This window comes from Varroa jacobsoni, unplaced genomic scaffold (genome assembly GCF_002532875.2).
Source record: "Varroa jacobsoni isolate VJ856 unplaced genomic scaffold, vjacob_1.0 scaffold_1080, whole genome shotgun sequence".
Taxonomy (NCBI): domain Eukaryota; kingdom Metazoa; phylum Arthropoda; class Arachnida; order Mesostigmata; family Varroidae; genus Varroa; species Varroa jacobsoni.
Genome location: NW_019213982.1, coordinates 143,299 through 160,958, shown reverse-complemented (window position 1 = coordinate 160,958; position 17,660 = coordinate 143,299). Strand labels below are relative to the sequence as shown.

Below are 17,660 nucleotides of genomic sequence, written 5' to 3'. Positions count from 1 at the left end.
TTTCGCTTTGCTGACGTCCATTCCGGCTAAAAGAGCTAAAATAATTACACCCGCACCCACTCACGCATGCACTCACGCTCGACACGACAACGCCAAGGAAGCTGGCGATCTGCGTAGCTGTCGTGTATGCAGCCATGTACGGATCCAGACGCCAAAAGTCGTGAGCGACTGTCATCTCGTCTACAGCCAGCGCACACGGCGCCTTGTTAAGCTCCGCCTGTAAACGTTTAGCAAATAGCTCCGCCTCCGATAAGCCCACCCTTACCGCTCCGTAATCAATTCAACGGGAGGCTAGCAACGACGCGCGGAGCGTCCTTTCACTGGTTTTCGGGTCCTTTCTTTTGGACTCACTCTTCTCTGTCTGGCTAGTGCTTGGAGCGATCGTTTGGAGCGCCCCAGAAATCTTCTGCAGTTTCTCTAGATCCTCTAGACTACAACAAAACGTGTATAAGACAGGCCCACTCGTTGCCAGAATCGATGCTTTTCGATTTCGGCTCACGGCAGTGATACTGGAACCGAAACTACTTGCATTGCGGGGGTTGTACATAGTAGTGATTTTGGAAAAGCGTATTTTTGACCTACACTTGCCCCCAAGATCCAACACCGCTTCCGCCTGAATCGTTTGAATTGTGGACGGTTTCATTAGGGTTATTACCTTTTTTCATGACGGTCGCTTTTAACAGATATATCGAAATAGACAGATAGTGACTACAGAGCCATCATGATTTCCGACGAAGTGCCTAAGGAGTCACACCCAGCCCGCGAGGCCTGAGTGATCCTTTTGCGTGTGTGTGAAAAAGCTTCTGTTCTCACTTGAATCTCGGTAAGCGGTAAAAACTGGTCGGAAAAGGCGTCTCAATCAAAACATTCGTGTATGCGCTATATAACCAAATAGAACTCGATTACGGGCACGTTCGGCCAGGGTGACCCTCGAGATCTTACCGGAGCCACGCTGGCGCATTACTGGACCCTGTGATCTGCCCATTATATTGAATTGCCGTTGAATGCAAAGGGTAACTAAGCGAAACACACAGCTGCACCTGGACCTCCGACGCTATTGGCTTTCCCTTCCAGCTCCCTGTAGACCTTACAGCTGAATTCATGTCCTTTTCGCCCGTCTCTCGAGAGGTCACCGAAGTGACATGCTTTCACGACACCATTGACGACCAATTGTCACAGTCTTGTTTCTACGTTTGATTATCGTTGCCCTCGTTGGGTTTGACGTTTCCTTCAGACACCGATTGTCGCAGGCCAGGTCGGAATCGTGACGGCGTCTTGAAACACATCAGTTTACAGCAGACCTATAACCTTGCGCACCCCCTCCCCCGACTGTCGGTTGGCCGGCGTCGGCAGCAGAATTCACTGAAAGCTGGTTTTATTTCGGCAGCACGACGGAGTTTCGCGGCAGCCCTCACACCTCTGTGTATCTAGCACCCACGAATACTACAACGGAGTCCGCCACCCAAATTCAGCCCCTTCTTCCAGCAGTTAAAAACGGTCAGAAATGGTGCTTGGCGGACCTCAAGAATGACCCTCGCTGGTCCGAGTTTAATCGTCTCGCGATCTCAACGAGTACAGGAAATGGGCCCGGTGGAGGCCCTCTAACAAGCCCCACGCTGGCAACTTCGAGAGATCCCCGATTCGGTTTGCCCGAGCCATTTGGTTACGACCAACTCTGCAGTGGGCCGTACCAATTGCAGCCTAGACAGCTATTGTCGGTACAGCAACAGGAGGCATCGAGCAATAATGAAGCAGCAATCAGCAGGGAGATGGAAGGCTATCAGAAGTATTCGAACGTGCGTGGTGCAGCCCAGCCCTTTGGGGTGCGACATTTTAGGCCAGACGATGAGCGGGAACGATTACGTGAGCTTGGGGGATCACCACCGCATATGGGCCCCCAGACAACAATCAACAGCCGAGCCGGGCATCTGGACGATACCAGCGGAGGACATACGAGCTCGGAAGGCGGTAGCAGCCCGGAGCATTGGGATTACAAAAGATCCATTGGAGTCAGTAATGCAAGCATTAAAGATGGTAAGTCAAACCCAAAGTAGAAATACTGCTAACTATCTATTGCGAAGAAGCTAGTTGATAGAAAGGCCGAAAAAATACCTACTCCAATAGATAACTACTTATTTTTTACTTTGCTAGCAACACTGAATGGAATCTACAGGAGCGTATCAGTTGACAGCAGAACGATGCTCCACGAGTCGCAATAATCACAACCGTATTATCGGTGATTACTCCGACATATGGCCAATTATCGATAGTTGAGAATGAGATGCTTGGTTACAGTGAGCTCACGATTGTCGTATCACAGAATCAGTTAAGATATGTGATATCGTGCCATTGGAATTATTTGACTTCATACTTGGAACTCTAAGTAGACGTTGTAGCGAATGAAAACAGAACGAAAGTGAGATGATGGCACCCGAAATGAAAAAAGCTAACCGCACGTCAGCTCACTGACCCAACTCTACCGTTGTCAAAACCTAAAAATAGCTAGCTTTTAGTTAAGCAGGTTGTGTACATCGAGGTCTAAAAGTAAAATGATTCTTACGGGCAAAACAGGAAGAGGTGTTTTCAACTTCCTTTCATATGCCTACGGCACAGAAAAAAAAATCATTCATGACAACGTTACCACGCATATGGGAAAAGAATCTGGCAAAACGACATAAAACCGATTGTTGTTAGGTCCAGCACGTGTATAAGCATTTCATCTCGTCTTGTAAATAAGTTCTTGCTTATTCAGAGGAGGCAGGGAACTGTTTGTCGTTGGTTTTGTACCCATAACTTGGCTGTATCTAGTCGCTTAATGTTGTCTTTACTGTTCAGTGCTCGAAAAAGGGAGAAGAGCCGATCGCTAGCGCCCCCTATGAGGACGGAAGCTTTCCTGGAAACTCTTATACGTACTTGTAAATTTGCCTCTATTGTCGCAATTAGCGCTATCTATCTGATTGCCTCTCTACGCATACCCGCATACCAGCAATATATATATATATATATATACTTATGAGCTAAATCACCGTGGCGATAACCTTGATCTGATGTTAAATTTATGGCTATTAAATATATGGGCCATTACACTTGCAAGCGTATAAAGATAGACCGCTAAGGAGAATTACAATTGCCCCATGGCATTATATTTTTCGAATAGCCTTAAACTGCTCAACATTCGTACCGTGTGGCTGTCACAAAATACGACAGCCCCTAATATTGTTTAGACTCGTAATTCGTGTATCATAAATTAAACGTACAACCATGTCTGACAAGTACTTCAGGAAAAGCCCTTACTATATGAAGTTTATCTCTTACTTTTTCTTGTTCATACGAAATCTCTGCTGTCAGGAAATAGCATCCAGCTAGCTCGATGCTACACGACACAGCCAAGAAGAGTGCGGGCTGTGGCTCGAAACTCTAATTATTTACAATCCTAACACAGCATATGTGAGAGTATTTGAAGCGATAGCGCCCTTTGTTACGAATCTTTATTTGCTATCGTAGTTACGCGACAGGGTACCATACGGAGTATTATGTTATATTCAGCGACCTACAACTCTAACAGAATAGCAAACCAATAAAAGTGTCGAAAACAAGTAAAAGAAAATTACTATATAAAAAAATAAGCAGAGAATGGGGGTTACGTTATTCCGCATCGCTTTCGGGTCCTATTTGCCGAAATCAACGCTAGCCATCGCTCCACATCCTCGGGTGACCGAAGCTTTAGGCATCAAACGAGAACGCGAACAGAACCCCGTCTTACTATTCGATGAAAACTGTATAGAGGCCATCTTGCCAACAAAATTCGAGTCGTTGATGTCACTCAGTTGTGCGATATCCGAAAATGATCTGGCAACGATTTGCTAGCATAATGTTGCTAGACCTCCGTTGCGCAATCTACGTTGATATTTATGGCTAAACTGGTCTAATACTATAATTTCGTCTATTGCTTTGGAATACACTTAAACCCGTTTTGAAGTTGGCTTGCGCTCACTATGAGCCGCTTCATCTCGGCTACAGGCGCTTGAAGTTAACGAGGAAGCAGTCGGCGGATTTTTGTGCAAACGTGCTCGTTATTATCGGCAAAACTGTTCCAAAGTTCCCCGTGCTACAGGCCCAGCTTCATACGGCCAACCTTCACGTGCAAGCCTATTTATGAGGTAATAATTTCAGTATAAATGACAAAACGGATCTATCTGCTTCCTTGAACCTACTGTCTGGATGAAAATTCACAAGCGATTAGTTGGACAGAATCTTTTCTACGTCTTAAGAACGTGTGTACTTAAATTCAATTTCCGTTTGAATTTGAAACATCAGATTCCATCCATTACACGTTCGATAGAGCTACCATCATTTTTCCATGGACAAACAGACTCGGGACCCTTCAAATCTAAAGCGAGAAATCGAAATGACGACACGTATATCTATTATGCTATAAAATTCGATTGTTTTTTCAATGCCGAAATGCACTCAAGAAGCTTATCGTTATTTGTGCTGATAATAACAGCGCACCGATTGAACAACTTTTGCGGTATACCTAATGAATGGCTGAGACCTGAAGGTCTACAAACTGTGCCTATGCCTTTTTTACCTGTACTTGTAAATCAGCGATGCGATCCAAATTACAAATCTGTTCGTTTTGGTTCTTATATGAATTTCGGTAACTACACAGTCGGTTTGAAAAGAAGCTGTAGCAATTTCTGCTCGAGATTCTGTAAGGTATTTTAGTGATTAAGCTGAAAAAGCAAAAAAACAAAGCTAACATTCTTCTTTTAGAGCTGTGCATCCACTAAACGAGTGTGTGTTACCTGCGTAAGCTTCTGATTAGGCGTATTAGTTTTATATCTCTTTCGCCTGTATTTTATGCACAAGCTAACGTAGTATATTTAGATTACGAGATAAAGAATATATATATATATATATATATATATAGGCAGCTTATGTGAAGTATAACTTTCAGCAGAAAATCTTGTGTCCGAAGATATCACCTTCAGAAGTTTACTCGAAAAAAAAATAAAGATTGAAAGTGCAGTCACGGTTGATACGGTGTGACGTAAAAAAGCGATAATTGAAAACATCTGAGTTCAATGAAATGAGTCGAACTAGATAGCAGATTGTTTGTAATTATCGAGCTCTATTTACACACTTCGCGTTACACTAGTATTGAAAAAGAACAGATCAGCATCAGTAACTACGTTTAATAACACATGTGATGGTTGAGGCTCGAGCCCTTGAACGTCGTGTTCTCAACGAATGACCGATGAGCGAGGTGATGACTCATAACTATGACTCGGATCTCGTTGTTCTGTGTACCTCAGCGAGGGACAGAAGGAGAAAAAATCGTCTCGTCACATTGTAAATAGAAAGGCGAATGTGCAGAATAGATCGAATTTTGAAGACGATATGATTACATACGACAATCTACCCACGACGTGAACGTATCGTAACGTAAAAAAATCTGTATGAATACCACACTCAGCCTTTGGCAAAAGGTTTACATCAACTAACGAAGACTATCGACTCTTCTATTAGCCTGGCTGTCGCAAAATGTGACACAAACATCTGTGCAATAAAAGCATTTTAAAGGTATTTTATCATTTTTCGAAAGCAATCATTGAAGTTGGACACGAGCAACAGATACCGTCCGACCTACTGATCGGAATATGACATTTACGTGGACGCTTAGCCTAACCTACGCAACGCTACTAGGTAACCTGGTCTATTTAGGCTGATTTTGGCAATTTTACAATGATGCATATGGTTTCGCATTTTAATTTAATGGAACACTACTTTGCCTGCGTTCGTCGGATACATAATATTGATAATAGTAAAGCTACTGATAAACGATAGGCGGCTTTCGATAGCCGACTGAAGCTCCAAGCTCCGTACACTGTCTATGAGACGTATGGCATTATGAGGTTTGTACAACACGAATCAACACGGAGATTAAATACGATTTTTCGAAGCATGCAGCAAAAAACATGTTAAAATCATTGGCAAGATGAAAGGAATAAACACGCTTGTCTGTAATAACTAAGGTAAAGATGAATCCAGTAATTTCTCTTGTCATTTGTCAAATCTTAATGAGAGCGGCGTAAATATGCCAGCCATAGTTGACTTTTCAAAGCGATGGGAGATCTCGAGCGAAGACCACTATCGAGGGTAGCCGATACAGATCAGCAACATAATCAACATATTGTATAGAACATAGGATTAAGCAATCGAAAACTAATAAGAACAGGTAATTTGACGTTAACAAACTTTTACACTGCACCGTTTCTGGATTCAGTCAAGTTGGCGTTCACCGTACCCAGAACCAACTAACTTCACTATGATTTTTGAAATTACGCATCTTCATTACACTGGTCCTGATTTTCCGGCAGCGCCAAACCTCATAGCATATAATCTTATACGTACTTCACACGATGTCTAGGGTGTGAAGTGTATGATCAATCCATTTCTCGCTGTAGATTCATGTCGGGTGTTGTTTTGTTCGTTTGCCCTCTCGGCCGCCGATCTACGAGGTAACAGCTGTTTTCCTATACATTCATGCGGGTTCAAAGTGTGTTTGTTGACGGACTCGAGGTATGAACTTTCTTTCACCTAACATTCGATGTTTCCCTTCGTTCGTAAGTAATAAAATTTTAAACGCTGATCACGAAGGCGTAAAACTAATGCACGCATACTTAGAACTTAGCGCTTATCTTTATTATATACTAAAAATGGAAGTCAGCGAAATAGAAAATTGACATCTACAAGGCAAAACTCCTGGCCAGCGAATCATATGGCTGCTGTTCAGATTTATAATTCGCTTTTCAATGAAAACCAGAACGAAGAAGCCATGTTAATTAGATCGCGCTCCGATTTCTGCTTATGACTAATCAGGTGTGCTAGCAGTAAATACTCTCTCTGGAGAAAAGCATGCCCTTACCCCCTGAAATTTATCATTTAGTGCTCGGAGCTCTAACTACATAAACTACTGCGAGAAGCACTGCAAAAACCGGAACTTTCGGTGGAGGTAATATATACACTAAGTGATATTAGATGTCGAACCTTACGGTGACGTTAAGTTAAAGTTTGGTGAAGTCGATTTCGAGTAACTTCCACGTAAACAGTATAAAATGAGTGCATTGTGGCCTATCGAGCCGGTTCAAAGCTGTTCTTTTCAAGGCTACACGAGCCAGGAGTACGCCATTCAGACTAAACCCGTTCAGGACTACTCCGCTTTGGAGGAAGTAAACGATCTTACAGCTTTAGAGAAAAAGACCTACAATTATTCCGTTTCGAAGCCTCAACCCACTCACTCTCCCGATCCAAAAAATCTAACGAACGACAGTTCTGCTGCGCAGCGACAGACCAACGAATACCAGATCATGGAATCATCTCCTGAACACTCGACGTCATGCGATGAGGAAGATGTACGTTCCAGTGTTGACTTTTATCCAGGACGGATAGAAACCGCTGAAGAAAGAGCACAGCTTCTTGACGATGTTATAGACGTTTGTGCCGCTCATGCAGGTATCCATTAAAACAAATTTTACTAAGTGTAGAATTGAAGAGATGTCCGTTATTTCTCTATTTTATGCGCATCTATGCGTAGAAAAATATGTATCACCGACGAAATACAGAACTGAGATAAGTGTATCACTTGTGTCGTTCGGGTCCAACAGTATTTCGACTCGGTTAAGTTCGAAGCTGCACGAACTCGTTGATACACAAACTCGCCCCCACCCCTAGGTCTTTGCTATTGAGATAGGTGCAAGAGGTATTCGACAACAAGCAGCAGATTTATATTACATCTATTGAATACCAGAAAAGATCATTTTAAGGTCTTCTCTATGATAGGGACTAGATTTTTCAATTGTAAGAAAGGTGCAGCCATTTAGATTTGGTTTAGTATAATCGAAACGTGGAACAGGGTGACATCTGGCATAAAGTAAACTTGTTCCAGTTCTCCGTGAGCCGGAAACGTGTATGCTCGATGCTTTTGCCGTTGAAGCGTTCCGACCCCCTATCATCTGACTCATGCATTGTTCTGAAGGCTTCCTATTAGGGCCCTATCTACATCTAAGATGAATTTGCCAGTAACGAAATCTGCACAAAGTAGACGGTATCGTACGCATGGTGGGCGTCGTATAACAACATCGTGTTGTTCTTGTTACAAAATACTTTACCATATTGTAGTGTGAGGTGAACTGCGAGTTCATGGCCAAATATCTGTGTGCATTTCAAAACGTTCAACGATTTCGCTAGTTCAGCTTCGTAACGAACAGTAAGGAGATGTCTTAACGTTTCCTGTTTCGTTTATTTAAATTAGACTAGTGTGCGTTTCGTGATAAGAGTCTACCTCTAATTTACTCAGCATCACCTTAACGAAAATAGATCTTCGATAGGTAAAGTTAAGCCCAATCAACAATGTCAGATGCATCCAGATCGATAACATGATTTAGGGTACATACATTGCAGCCACAATGGCGTTGGCAGTCCCAGCATAACAGACGAAGCTGTCGGCTTTAATATACAAAACTGACTTAAGCTCTAGATCCCGTTACGGGGCCATCCGCAGCTACAAACTGTTCTAAAAGATTTCCCACTTCTGACAGTTAGCTTCGATACGGCCGTTTGTACACAATCCCCAGAGAGCTGTTTCCACCTAAGCGCTAGAATCACGCTCAGCTATACATCCATTCAACTGCGTTGATTACGCTGTTACCGTCAGGCTCGCTCTAATCCCCTCTCCATGTGGCCGGCCAATCGCTTCGTTCACTTGGACCGAAACCGACCAGAACCACCCAGTCTGTGTTAGCGTTCGCTGAAGGGTTTTCTGACCAATTGTTATAAATACGTCGTAAAATTCACTCGCTGTTTGATCGCTCGTAAAGAGACATAGTTGTAAAGAGACGACAATTTTTGTCAATATCGTCTTTCATAGTTCCTCTCCCTTTTCACTAGACAGACAGCTGAGACGTTGGTTGAGTGCATACGATAGAACAAATACGTAGATCGAAGGGTGATTTGATGCCTTTCACTTCGGTATCACTGTACGTTAACGTACTAGTAAAGGCGGCGGCGGCGGCGGCGGGGGCGGCGGCGGGGGCGGCGGCGGCGGCAGTAACATAAGGCTGCCGCTCCTCAGGTTTTAGAAATGACGCCTGATATGCCGGTAGCACTTGGCCGTTCTCCTTATGTATATTCTTTTTCTTGTCGATCTATCTGCTTTCTGCCGCGAAAGCACTCGCTTCTGCCGCTATGCCACCGACGATTAGCACCCCATCCCCGGGCCTTTCGTCCCTCTAACGGCCTGCCCACTAAATCAGATAGAGAAAAAATGCTAACATTCCACCAAACTAACATCTACCTATTGTAGAATATACTTGACTGCCTATACGACGTACCTACCTATTTAGCCAGCAAACAAGCAGACAAGCTACTGTTGATAAAAACCCTATCTAATCTTATCTGCTGCTGCTGACGATGACGACTGTGTCGACAATGGCCCCTTGAACCGGCTTAGCGTTCAGTTGGCGCTATGGGCGCCGCGTTGCGTCTCACTATCGACAGCGTCGGAAAATGAGTTGGAGAGGAAGGGAGACCGCATAACAAATATAGAACACTCACATGACACAAAATGATAACTATTCATTTTGATGCTGATGGTTATGACTCTAATAATAATAACAACAACATATCAGATAGTGCCGTTCGAAGCTTTATTAGTAGAATTAACTAGAGGCGTACAAGACTCGATCGTGGTTACGTTAATTGATGTTCGAGCCGCTTCTGAAACACCCTTATATATATCTATATATAGGTGTGTATGTATATAGGCATAGATGGTGTTAAACTGTAATTATTCGCTATGGCAGTGAGCGAAAGAGCGTCACCTTAATGATATGTGTTAAGGGATTCAACCATACTGGACGCGAATCGGTTTTCGGGCCATCGTGTTGGGCGCCTAATGCTAATCTATGGTTAAGGGTTACACTTAGGCTTGGTCTGGCGCGAATCAGAACACGACTCGGAGGTCGGGAGATGTACCTCAGAGGTTCGCTTTTACTATGCGATCAAGAATGCCTCTGACGTTATGCAAGCTGAGTTGACAATAGTCGTGATAGCGTCGACAATATAAGGTTTCATAGCTCTAGCCCACTAACGAACTAACGCTTATGCCGACGGTTCTAGAAGCGGAACAGCTCGCGGCTGCAACGTACGGTGTTGCCAACAACCCTATTTCGACCAGCGGCTCTCCGGTGTCGGCGCAAAGCGTCACAGGCACGTCCGGCAGTGTTCCTACTGCACATGGGGGCTCATCGTATTGTGCTATTTGCGGAGATCGGGCTACCGGCAAGCACTACGGAGCATCTAGCTGCGACGGTTGCAAGGGATTCTTCCGCCGATCTGTACGCAAGAACCACGTTTATAGCTGCCGCTTCGACAGGAACTGCGTCGTGGATAAGGACAAACGGAACCAGTGTCGTTATTGCCGACTCAAGAAGTGCTTTCGTGCCGGTATGCGCAAGGAAGGTAAGTTGATTCAATTCATTTTTGTCTCATTTATTGCACTGTATTGTTTTGTCCTACTACTCAGAACGGTAGAGAGCTGCTGGCTCTATGGCTGATAGCGCGGGATGTAACGAACTTTTTTGCCCAAAAGATATGCTGCATTGCCGTTCGCGTTGTCGCGACTTACCACTGCCAAAGAAAGGGGTGTATTCAGTCAGGCCGGCTGATAGATAAACCTGCGAAAGTTAAGTTGCTAGGTCTCGGTACGCGCGGAGCTATGTCGAGATTCCGATGGTGGCTATCCGCGTCAGTGGCGGCGAGAGTCATTCGATGCTGTCGTTTGTTCGTACATCTATCCATTTGGATCACGTTTGGTCCGACTGCGATAGAAGTTCGCGCCGCTAAGCTGGAGTCTCTCTCCCGGAACCGGATCAGTTGAATGCGAATACTCGGTGGTTTACCGAAATTGGACACCGCTCTAGCGAAAGTAGCACACCCCGTCGCCTCCTGGTGACGACGCTTGTTCCAGCAGCCGCTCCAGTTACTCGATTGCCAGCCTCAGTTGTCGTCTGCCGATCGAGACGTTATCGTCAAATGCGTTACGGACGACAACGCGAAGTCGGTGAGCTGCGCATAGAGTCAAATCTACGTCGTTATAGACTTTCCGTCCACATTATATTTACACTCTTCTTGAAGCGAACGGGTTTTTTCACATCTTCTCCAATGACCTATGTAGACGGCAGTTTTCGTAGATGCGCGCTAACGCTACCAACTACAACGGCGGCGGCGGCGGCGGCGGCGGCGGCGGCGGCGGCTGTGACAGCGCCAGCCTAGAATATTTACGTCTAAATGCGGCACTCACTATGCATCTGCTGCGGCGGACGTCAATAGAACAGACGCTTTAGATGAACCAACACAAATCAGGCCGCTGTTTGTGAGTAGTGGCATGAATCCTCGATGCGTCTACCTACGGCTACCGCTGCTGCCACCGCGACCGCCACTGCTAGCAAGATTCACCGCTGTAGGCGCATAGGTACGATGCCGATGATGTCGTTGGCCTGCCGTGGCTTAGAGATGTTCCCTGCGTTGTTTTCGTCGCCGTTTGAACGCTGCAGCGTTCAGCGGCCGCACTTTTTCGCTGCGGTTTGGTCGATGAAGCGATGTAATCCAGGTTTTTTCGTTGTTCTTTCGCAGCTCGTTAACTGTATAGTGCCTAGCCTTACAACCGCCGACAATAGTGGCGTTAATGCCACCAATGGCGTGCTTGGAAGCGCTTGTCAAGTGCTATGAACCAACGCACACACAGACTATGCAGATACGAATAAACAGACATACTACACTCTTCGTACGGATGAGCATTCAACGGTGTTTTATTTGGTTCATGCTTAATTTAGTTTTCTATCCAGGTCGACGAAGAATCGAGCCTGAATTATGATCGGCGGACGTGCTCGCCTCGTGGCATAGGCTCAGCCACAGCAGCAACCGGTCGATGTTGCTGGCGTGAACAGGAACATGACGGTTTTCAGTGGTCATATGCATTTTTCGATTTGAATGTTTGTATCGTGCTAAGAGGCACGACCATCACGAGCCCGTCGACCGTTCGCCTGTTTAAAAATCCTGCACTGAGACAGTTGTTTGCGGTTTGTCCGACAGAGATGAAGATCGTGCAGAAGGGGATATAACTCGTACATGAGCCGTCTTTTCATTTTCGCTCCGTCCACTCTGTTCACGCCTGCAAAGAGCTCTAGATACGACGCTCAGTACCACAACGAACTGCATAGCCAGACTGAAGCAGCATGCTTACTTCCTGGCTTGCACTGGTGTGAATATCGTGTTAACGTTTCTACACCTCGACAGGACACACGTACCCTAAAGACAAAGGACATTTATTTATTTTTGGTTTATAATATACAGCTAGTTTCCTTCTACACGGTGACTTGGCGATGTCAACCTATTGTCGATCTTCTTATTCTATAGATGGTACCACTTCGCTGGACAGTGCGGGCGGCATAAGCGCGCTCACAGGATATTGTACGGTGCTACTGTGTTCTCGTGACTCGGTCAGCTGTATCATGCCTCTATGGACCCTCTGAACAGACAAGCTGGTTGGAACCAGTAACCGAACGGATCCCCTTGAACCTCTTGATCTTTCATTGCGCCAGAAGTGGCCTCGAGCACCTGTGACCGGAAAAGCTTCCTTTCGCCTGATCCTTTCTACAGCCCTATTCTGTTTGAAGCATCCTATTTGATGTGGGCTGAAACGCGTGCAAGGCAATCCTACAACACAATGTGCAGACAAACGGGCACAAATACACACGTAGACATGACATTTTGCCACTCCTACCCACTAGTTGGTAGCAGACCGTAGCTCGACTTGTGCTCATCTGATGCCGACAGTTGTCTTACTAAATAGTAAAGAAAAAAGATAAATGGAACTTTGACCGCTGATTGCCGCTTTGCAAACGTCGTGAGAAAGATCGTTGCATTATGCGCCTTCATCAGGCGAATCACTGGCTGCGTTTTGGTACCCACGTCCTTCATCCTTTCGTCACCTTGTTGCAAGCTTACGACACCGGTTACGATTCTGTGCCTTTCTCTCGTCGTACGTCTTTTCGTCCTGTTCGGAAAAACAAGCCTCAACAGAAAACTTGTAACAACAGCATCCGATCCGTCACCACGATAAGTTGATCCAAACGAAGTCCAGCCATAGAAGGGAAGTGACCAACAGGCATATGCCCGAGTGTTGAAGCTATCTACTAGAAACAAACAAATGATAATATTGATAGAATCACGAGCGTATAATCAGCGAACAGAAATATAGAGCAAACAATATAGGACACACTCGATAAAAAGATGCTGGTTGCAACGGCTCCTCACAATTGTATAGTTCCGAAGCCTTATGCCTGAAATCTTACACTCTTCGTTATGCTGTCTCAAATCTCCTAAATAAACAGTATGCTTATAGAGCCGTCAGTGTACTTAGAAGTTTTGAATACCAAAAAAAGCATAGTCCTAAGGCGACAAGTGAAACAATAAAAGAACAGATATACGCATGTACGTTGCGGACACTGGTAGAGGAGAAAATGTAGATAAATTGTTTTAATGTCTTTTTTGGATATAAAACGTTTATGTAGGTCGAGATGCATATAAGGACTATTGCATTCGAAATGGTCTTCTAGCCCCTTCTTGCTATGTCTTCTCTACGAGTTAAATCTATGGACAAGGACTATTTTACACAAATCAGACAAGCTACCGCTGCTACAGCTGTTACCACGATACTGAATAATGCGCCAGTACATATAAAGTCGTAGCAGCTTCGTAGTACGGGTTACAATTCTAGCCCTTTGTTCAATCAAGTAATGGAAACCCACCAACCAAGCATCGCCTGACCCGGATCGCAGTAGAATCGTTCTGCATAGGTAGTGGGGGGTGACTCTTTTTTTAAACTGTTATTTCGAAGAGATACAGGAGGATTATAGTGTCCGAATAAATTACTTCTACACGATACCCTTATATAATAATAATAATAATAAAGCGTGTGAAGTTCAGCCGTACCGAACTTGTATACCTATGATAAATACATATTTTTTGGGCAGCAGATGCGCTTATATTCCTAATATATTGCTACTGAAGTTATTTAATTATGGCAAGCAGGGTCAGATGCAATGATTTAGCTCAGCGTAGGCGATTGCCGACGTAGATTAGCTTTTCAGTCACTTCTGGATATATTAGATGAATTGTCTAAGTGAAACCGGTTGTTTCTCCTATGCCATTGTTGATTAAATTGTGATCTTTATGTTTATTTAGCTGTACAAAATGAACGTGACCGTATCAGCTGCCGTCGACAGAGTTATGAGGACACCCAGGCACTCGCTAATCAAGGCCTGCTCACTTTACAATCACTCGTTCATGCCGATGTCTTCTCGCGAAGCGTAAGTTTAATACGCTATTGATATTCACAATATAATATCGATGGAATTATTGTTATTACGCTATTGGAAGCAATTCTGTTAGTCGACGAAATTTAACTGGTAAATATTCCGGCCGATGAAAACTGGCAGAATTTACTCAAGAAAACACAAGTTCAGAAGAAGGAGTATGTTTTTGGTCTGGAACATCCACGCCTAGTGGTTATGTTTTTCCTCGAAAACCACAACGTTGCGAATATTTACTAAAGATGGGTGGGGACATTGGGCAAGCAGGCTTCAAACGGAAGTCTCGAGAATGGAGATCAGAGTGCTAAGGAACAGAAGCGAGGTGACCAGGTATCGGAACCCGAAGGACAGGAACGCACTTCCGCAATCGAAGAGCTTTTTCGAAAATAAAGCTTCAAATCTAAAAGCTCTGTCTATCAAAATCGACGAATATACGTGTAACGTGCCTGAAGATTGAACAGAAAATGCGAAATCTGAGAAAAAAATGGATGGCCCGTGGATTGATTTCAGGCCAGTTGAAGACGCACGTGGTATATTCCGCTTGAGACTTGCAAAACTTTAAGCTACAAAAAATCTGCCTGGAACATACGGCCATTATAGACGAGAGATGGTTCAATATCTACCGTGAGTCGGAGAGAGACCAGGTGAAAGGATGGCGTTTCCTTGGAGAAAAAAATCGAGCCCCGTGGTTGTGTCGAATAGGTTAGTCGAGCGTAAGACAATGGTAATACTTGCAAAAAAGCTCGGAGGCATCTGCTACTAGCCCTCTTATAAAATGAGTTAACGAAAGCTGCCCCCTATTTTGAGTTCCTTGAGAAATTTATCGATAATTGGAAACAAGCAGCCAGGTTACGTGATGACAAAGCCAGACCTCATCGCCGCCAGACCTCAACTACTTCCTGGATTGAGCAACGTAATGTTCGATAATAATCTGTAATAATCCGCTCGTTCTTCCAATAGGAGTTTATATATGATTAGGGAGCTAAATATGTCCTAAGAGGGCAATTGGTGTGTAAACAAACAGGGAATTTTGAGAAGCCATAGATAGAATAATTACAGATAGGGGCGCAAGTGGTAAGTGTATATTTGTTCAGAAACTACTCGGGAGCTGGGACAAGAACGTAAAAAATAAAACAGAGTACCTTCAAGACATATTAAAAATTATTATTCTAGCCCGACTAATTCAAAAGTCACTTAACTTCAAAATTTACCAAAATCATCTGTAACAGCCCAATATGATTGGTAGTATGTATTGTCTACTACGGTGAGGGGAATCTTCGCAGTTAACAGTGAAAGAAAATACCATTAAAACAGTGTAATTGTACGGTACAATTAATCTTTGCTATAAAACGACTAACTCAATTTATTTGCTGGCACTGTTTTGTTCCCTTATAGCAACAGACTCCGGGAGGTGGATATGGCGATTCTGAACAGCATAATATGCAGACAAAGAAGATAGCCAAATTGGAGGATATTTGCAACTCAATGAAGCAACAGCTTTTGGGTCTTGTTGATTGGGCAAAAAGTTTGCCATGCTTCCTCGAGCTGCAATTGGATGACCAAGTGGCCCTGCTACGAGCTCACGCTGGGGAACATCTCGTTCTAGGGGTCGCCCGTCGCTCGTTACCGGTCAAGGACGTCTTGCTACTAGGCAACGATTTCCTGATGCCGAGAAACGCTATGCAGGACGCTGAACTATCTGTAATCAGTGAACGAATTATTGATGAGCTTATACACCCGATGCGGGAAATACGCGTTGACGACACAGAGTTCGCTTGCCTCAAAGCAATCGTCTTCTTCGATCCCAGTAAATTTTTTCAGGCCATTCAGGGTCAACCCGTCACTTTTATACACATACAACTATACTGGCATTGAGTACATATCATTGCTTTTATTATACAACCACTATACTTGATCTAGATTTATTAGCTTTGGTTTCCGATCAGAGTTTCGGTTGATGCATTCACACAAGACAAATGTCGTTTGACCGTTCAATTTTCAGATGCTCGTGGCCTGCATGAGCCGAACAAAATCAAAGCTCTACGCTACCAGGTTCAGACGGCCCTTGAGGACTACACGAATGATCGGCAATACGAGTCTCGGGGCCGTTTGGTTCAAATGGTGCTTCTTCTTCCCACTCTTCAATCTGTCACATGGCAGATGATCGAAATGATTCAAATGGCGAAGAGTGTCGGAAAAACTCGTGTGGACTCACTTTTACAGGAGATGCTCCTCGGCGGAATGGTCGGTCCAACTACGTACCATTATCAAGAAGATAGCACAAACACTGCCGCCGGCAACAGCGCCACAGGCGGTAACGCCAACGGATACGGTACGTGAAACGGCTATTACCATGATGCATATGATTTAGAAGAACTCACTTTTCCTATTCACGCAAATTGTACCGCATTTATGCTTCATCGGCGGAGCCTGCAGTAACGACCTCTAGTTTATAATGCAATTGATGAACAGATTTATCTAGACATACAATAGACTGTATGCCCATTCCTATATAATTATGTGTGCACTATTTCATAGTAATGTCGTTTAAGCTTAATAGCTTAAAGTCAATTCACTAACCGCAATCGGACTGGTAAACATGTATTTGGTATTAGAACATGGCCTTCTGTTTCGGCCAAAAGATAGGAGAGAAAGCATTGCGGTACCGCAATAAGTGCTCTAATTAGATAATAACGTGAGAGGTCCGTTGTCATCTACTATACAGGGCCACCGTTAGATCCATGCATGAGCTCTCCGCATATCGCGCAGACAATGAGTCAACATATGCAACAGAGCGGGCTCCAGGTATCACCGATGGATACTTCTGGCGCTGGGACGTCCGTCGGACCTCAGCAGGCCGCAGCCGAGTGCTAGCTGAAGACTTCATAGCAACGTTATAGAGCTCGACGTCATCGACAAAGAACTCTGCACCTTCATTACGATGTAACTTCATCACGTAATAGTTGAATTAAAATGTAGGAAGAGTGTGGTTCTAGTATGAAAGATCGTTCTGGATACTAGAAGGTCACCGTTCACTGAGAGTGAGGGAGGTCATGTTTGGTTATTCCTTTATCTCATGTATATCGCTTTTTATGGATTACCATAATAATAATAATAATAATAATAATTTGACGTTATTATATTCACAAAAAAGGGTCGTGTAAGAAATGAATAAATAATTAAGCGAACTATTGACATAATTGTACACGCTCTTTTCAATCT

General features: G+C 44.2%; 1 protein-coding gene across 3 annotated transcripts; it reads left to right on the top strand.

Annotated features, from left to right (window-relative positions):
- The first annotated feature begins 334 nt into the window (after positions 1-334).
- LOC111266406 (hepatocyte nuclear factor 4-gamma) lies at positions 335-17,638 on the top strand. Of its 3 annotated transcripts, none has more exons than XM_022843877.2 (6): positions 342-2,034; positions 10,183-10,524; positions 14,311-14,435; positions 15,834-16,245; positions 16,441-16,770; positions 17,164-17,638. In XM_022843877.2, the coding sequence occupies exons 1-6, from the start codon at positions 1,770-1,772 to the stop codon at positions 17,310-17,312; spliced, it is 1,623 nt and encodes a 540-aa protein (XP_022699612.1). In that variant the 5' UTR covers positions 342-1,769; the 3' UTR covers positions 17,313-17,638. The 3 variants fall into 3 exon arrangements, with proteins under 3 accessions (XP_086827013.1, XP_022699612.1, XP_022699614.1); XM_022843879.2 differs by lacking the exon at positions 342-2,034 and adding an exon at positions 7,374-7,518; XM_086970887.1 differs by lacking the exon at positions 10,183-10,524 and having other exon boundaries at positions 335-2,034.
- Positions 17,639-17,660: the final 22 nt, after the last annotated feature.

What these genes read in the sequence shown, in the direction of transcription:
- LOC111266406 (XM_022843877.2), top strand. Translation starts at nt 1,770, where the DNA reads ATGGAAGGCTATCAGAAGTATTCGAACGTGCGTGGTGCAGCCCAGCCC. An exon ending in TAATGCAAGCATTAAAGATG is followed by an intron (nt 2,035 to 10,182) that starts GTAAGTCAAACC and finishes CGACGGTTCTAG; the next exon opens with AAGCGGAACAGCTCGCGGCT. An exon ending in CCGATGTCTTCTCGCGAAGC is followed by an intron (nt 14,436 to 15,833) that starts GTAAGTTTAATA and finishes GTTCCCTTATAG; the next exon opens with CAACAGACTCCGGGAGGTGG.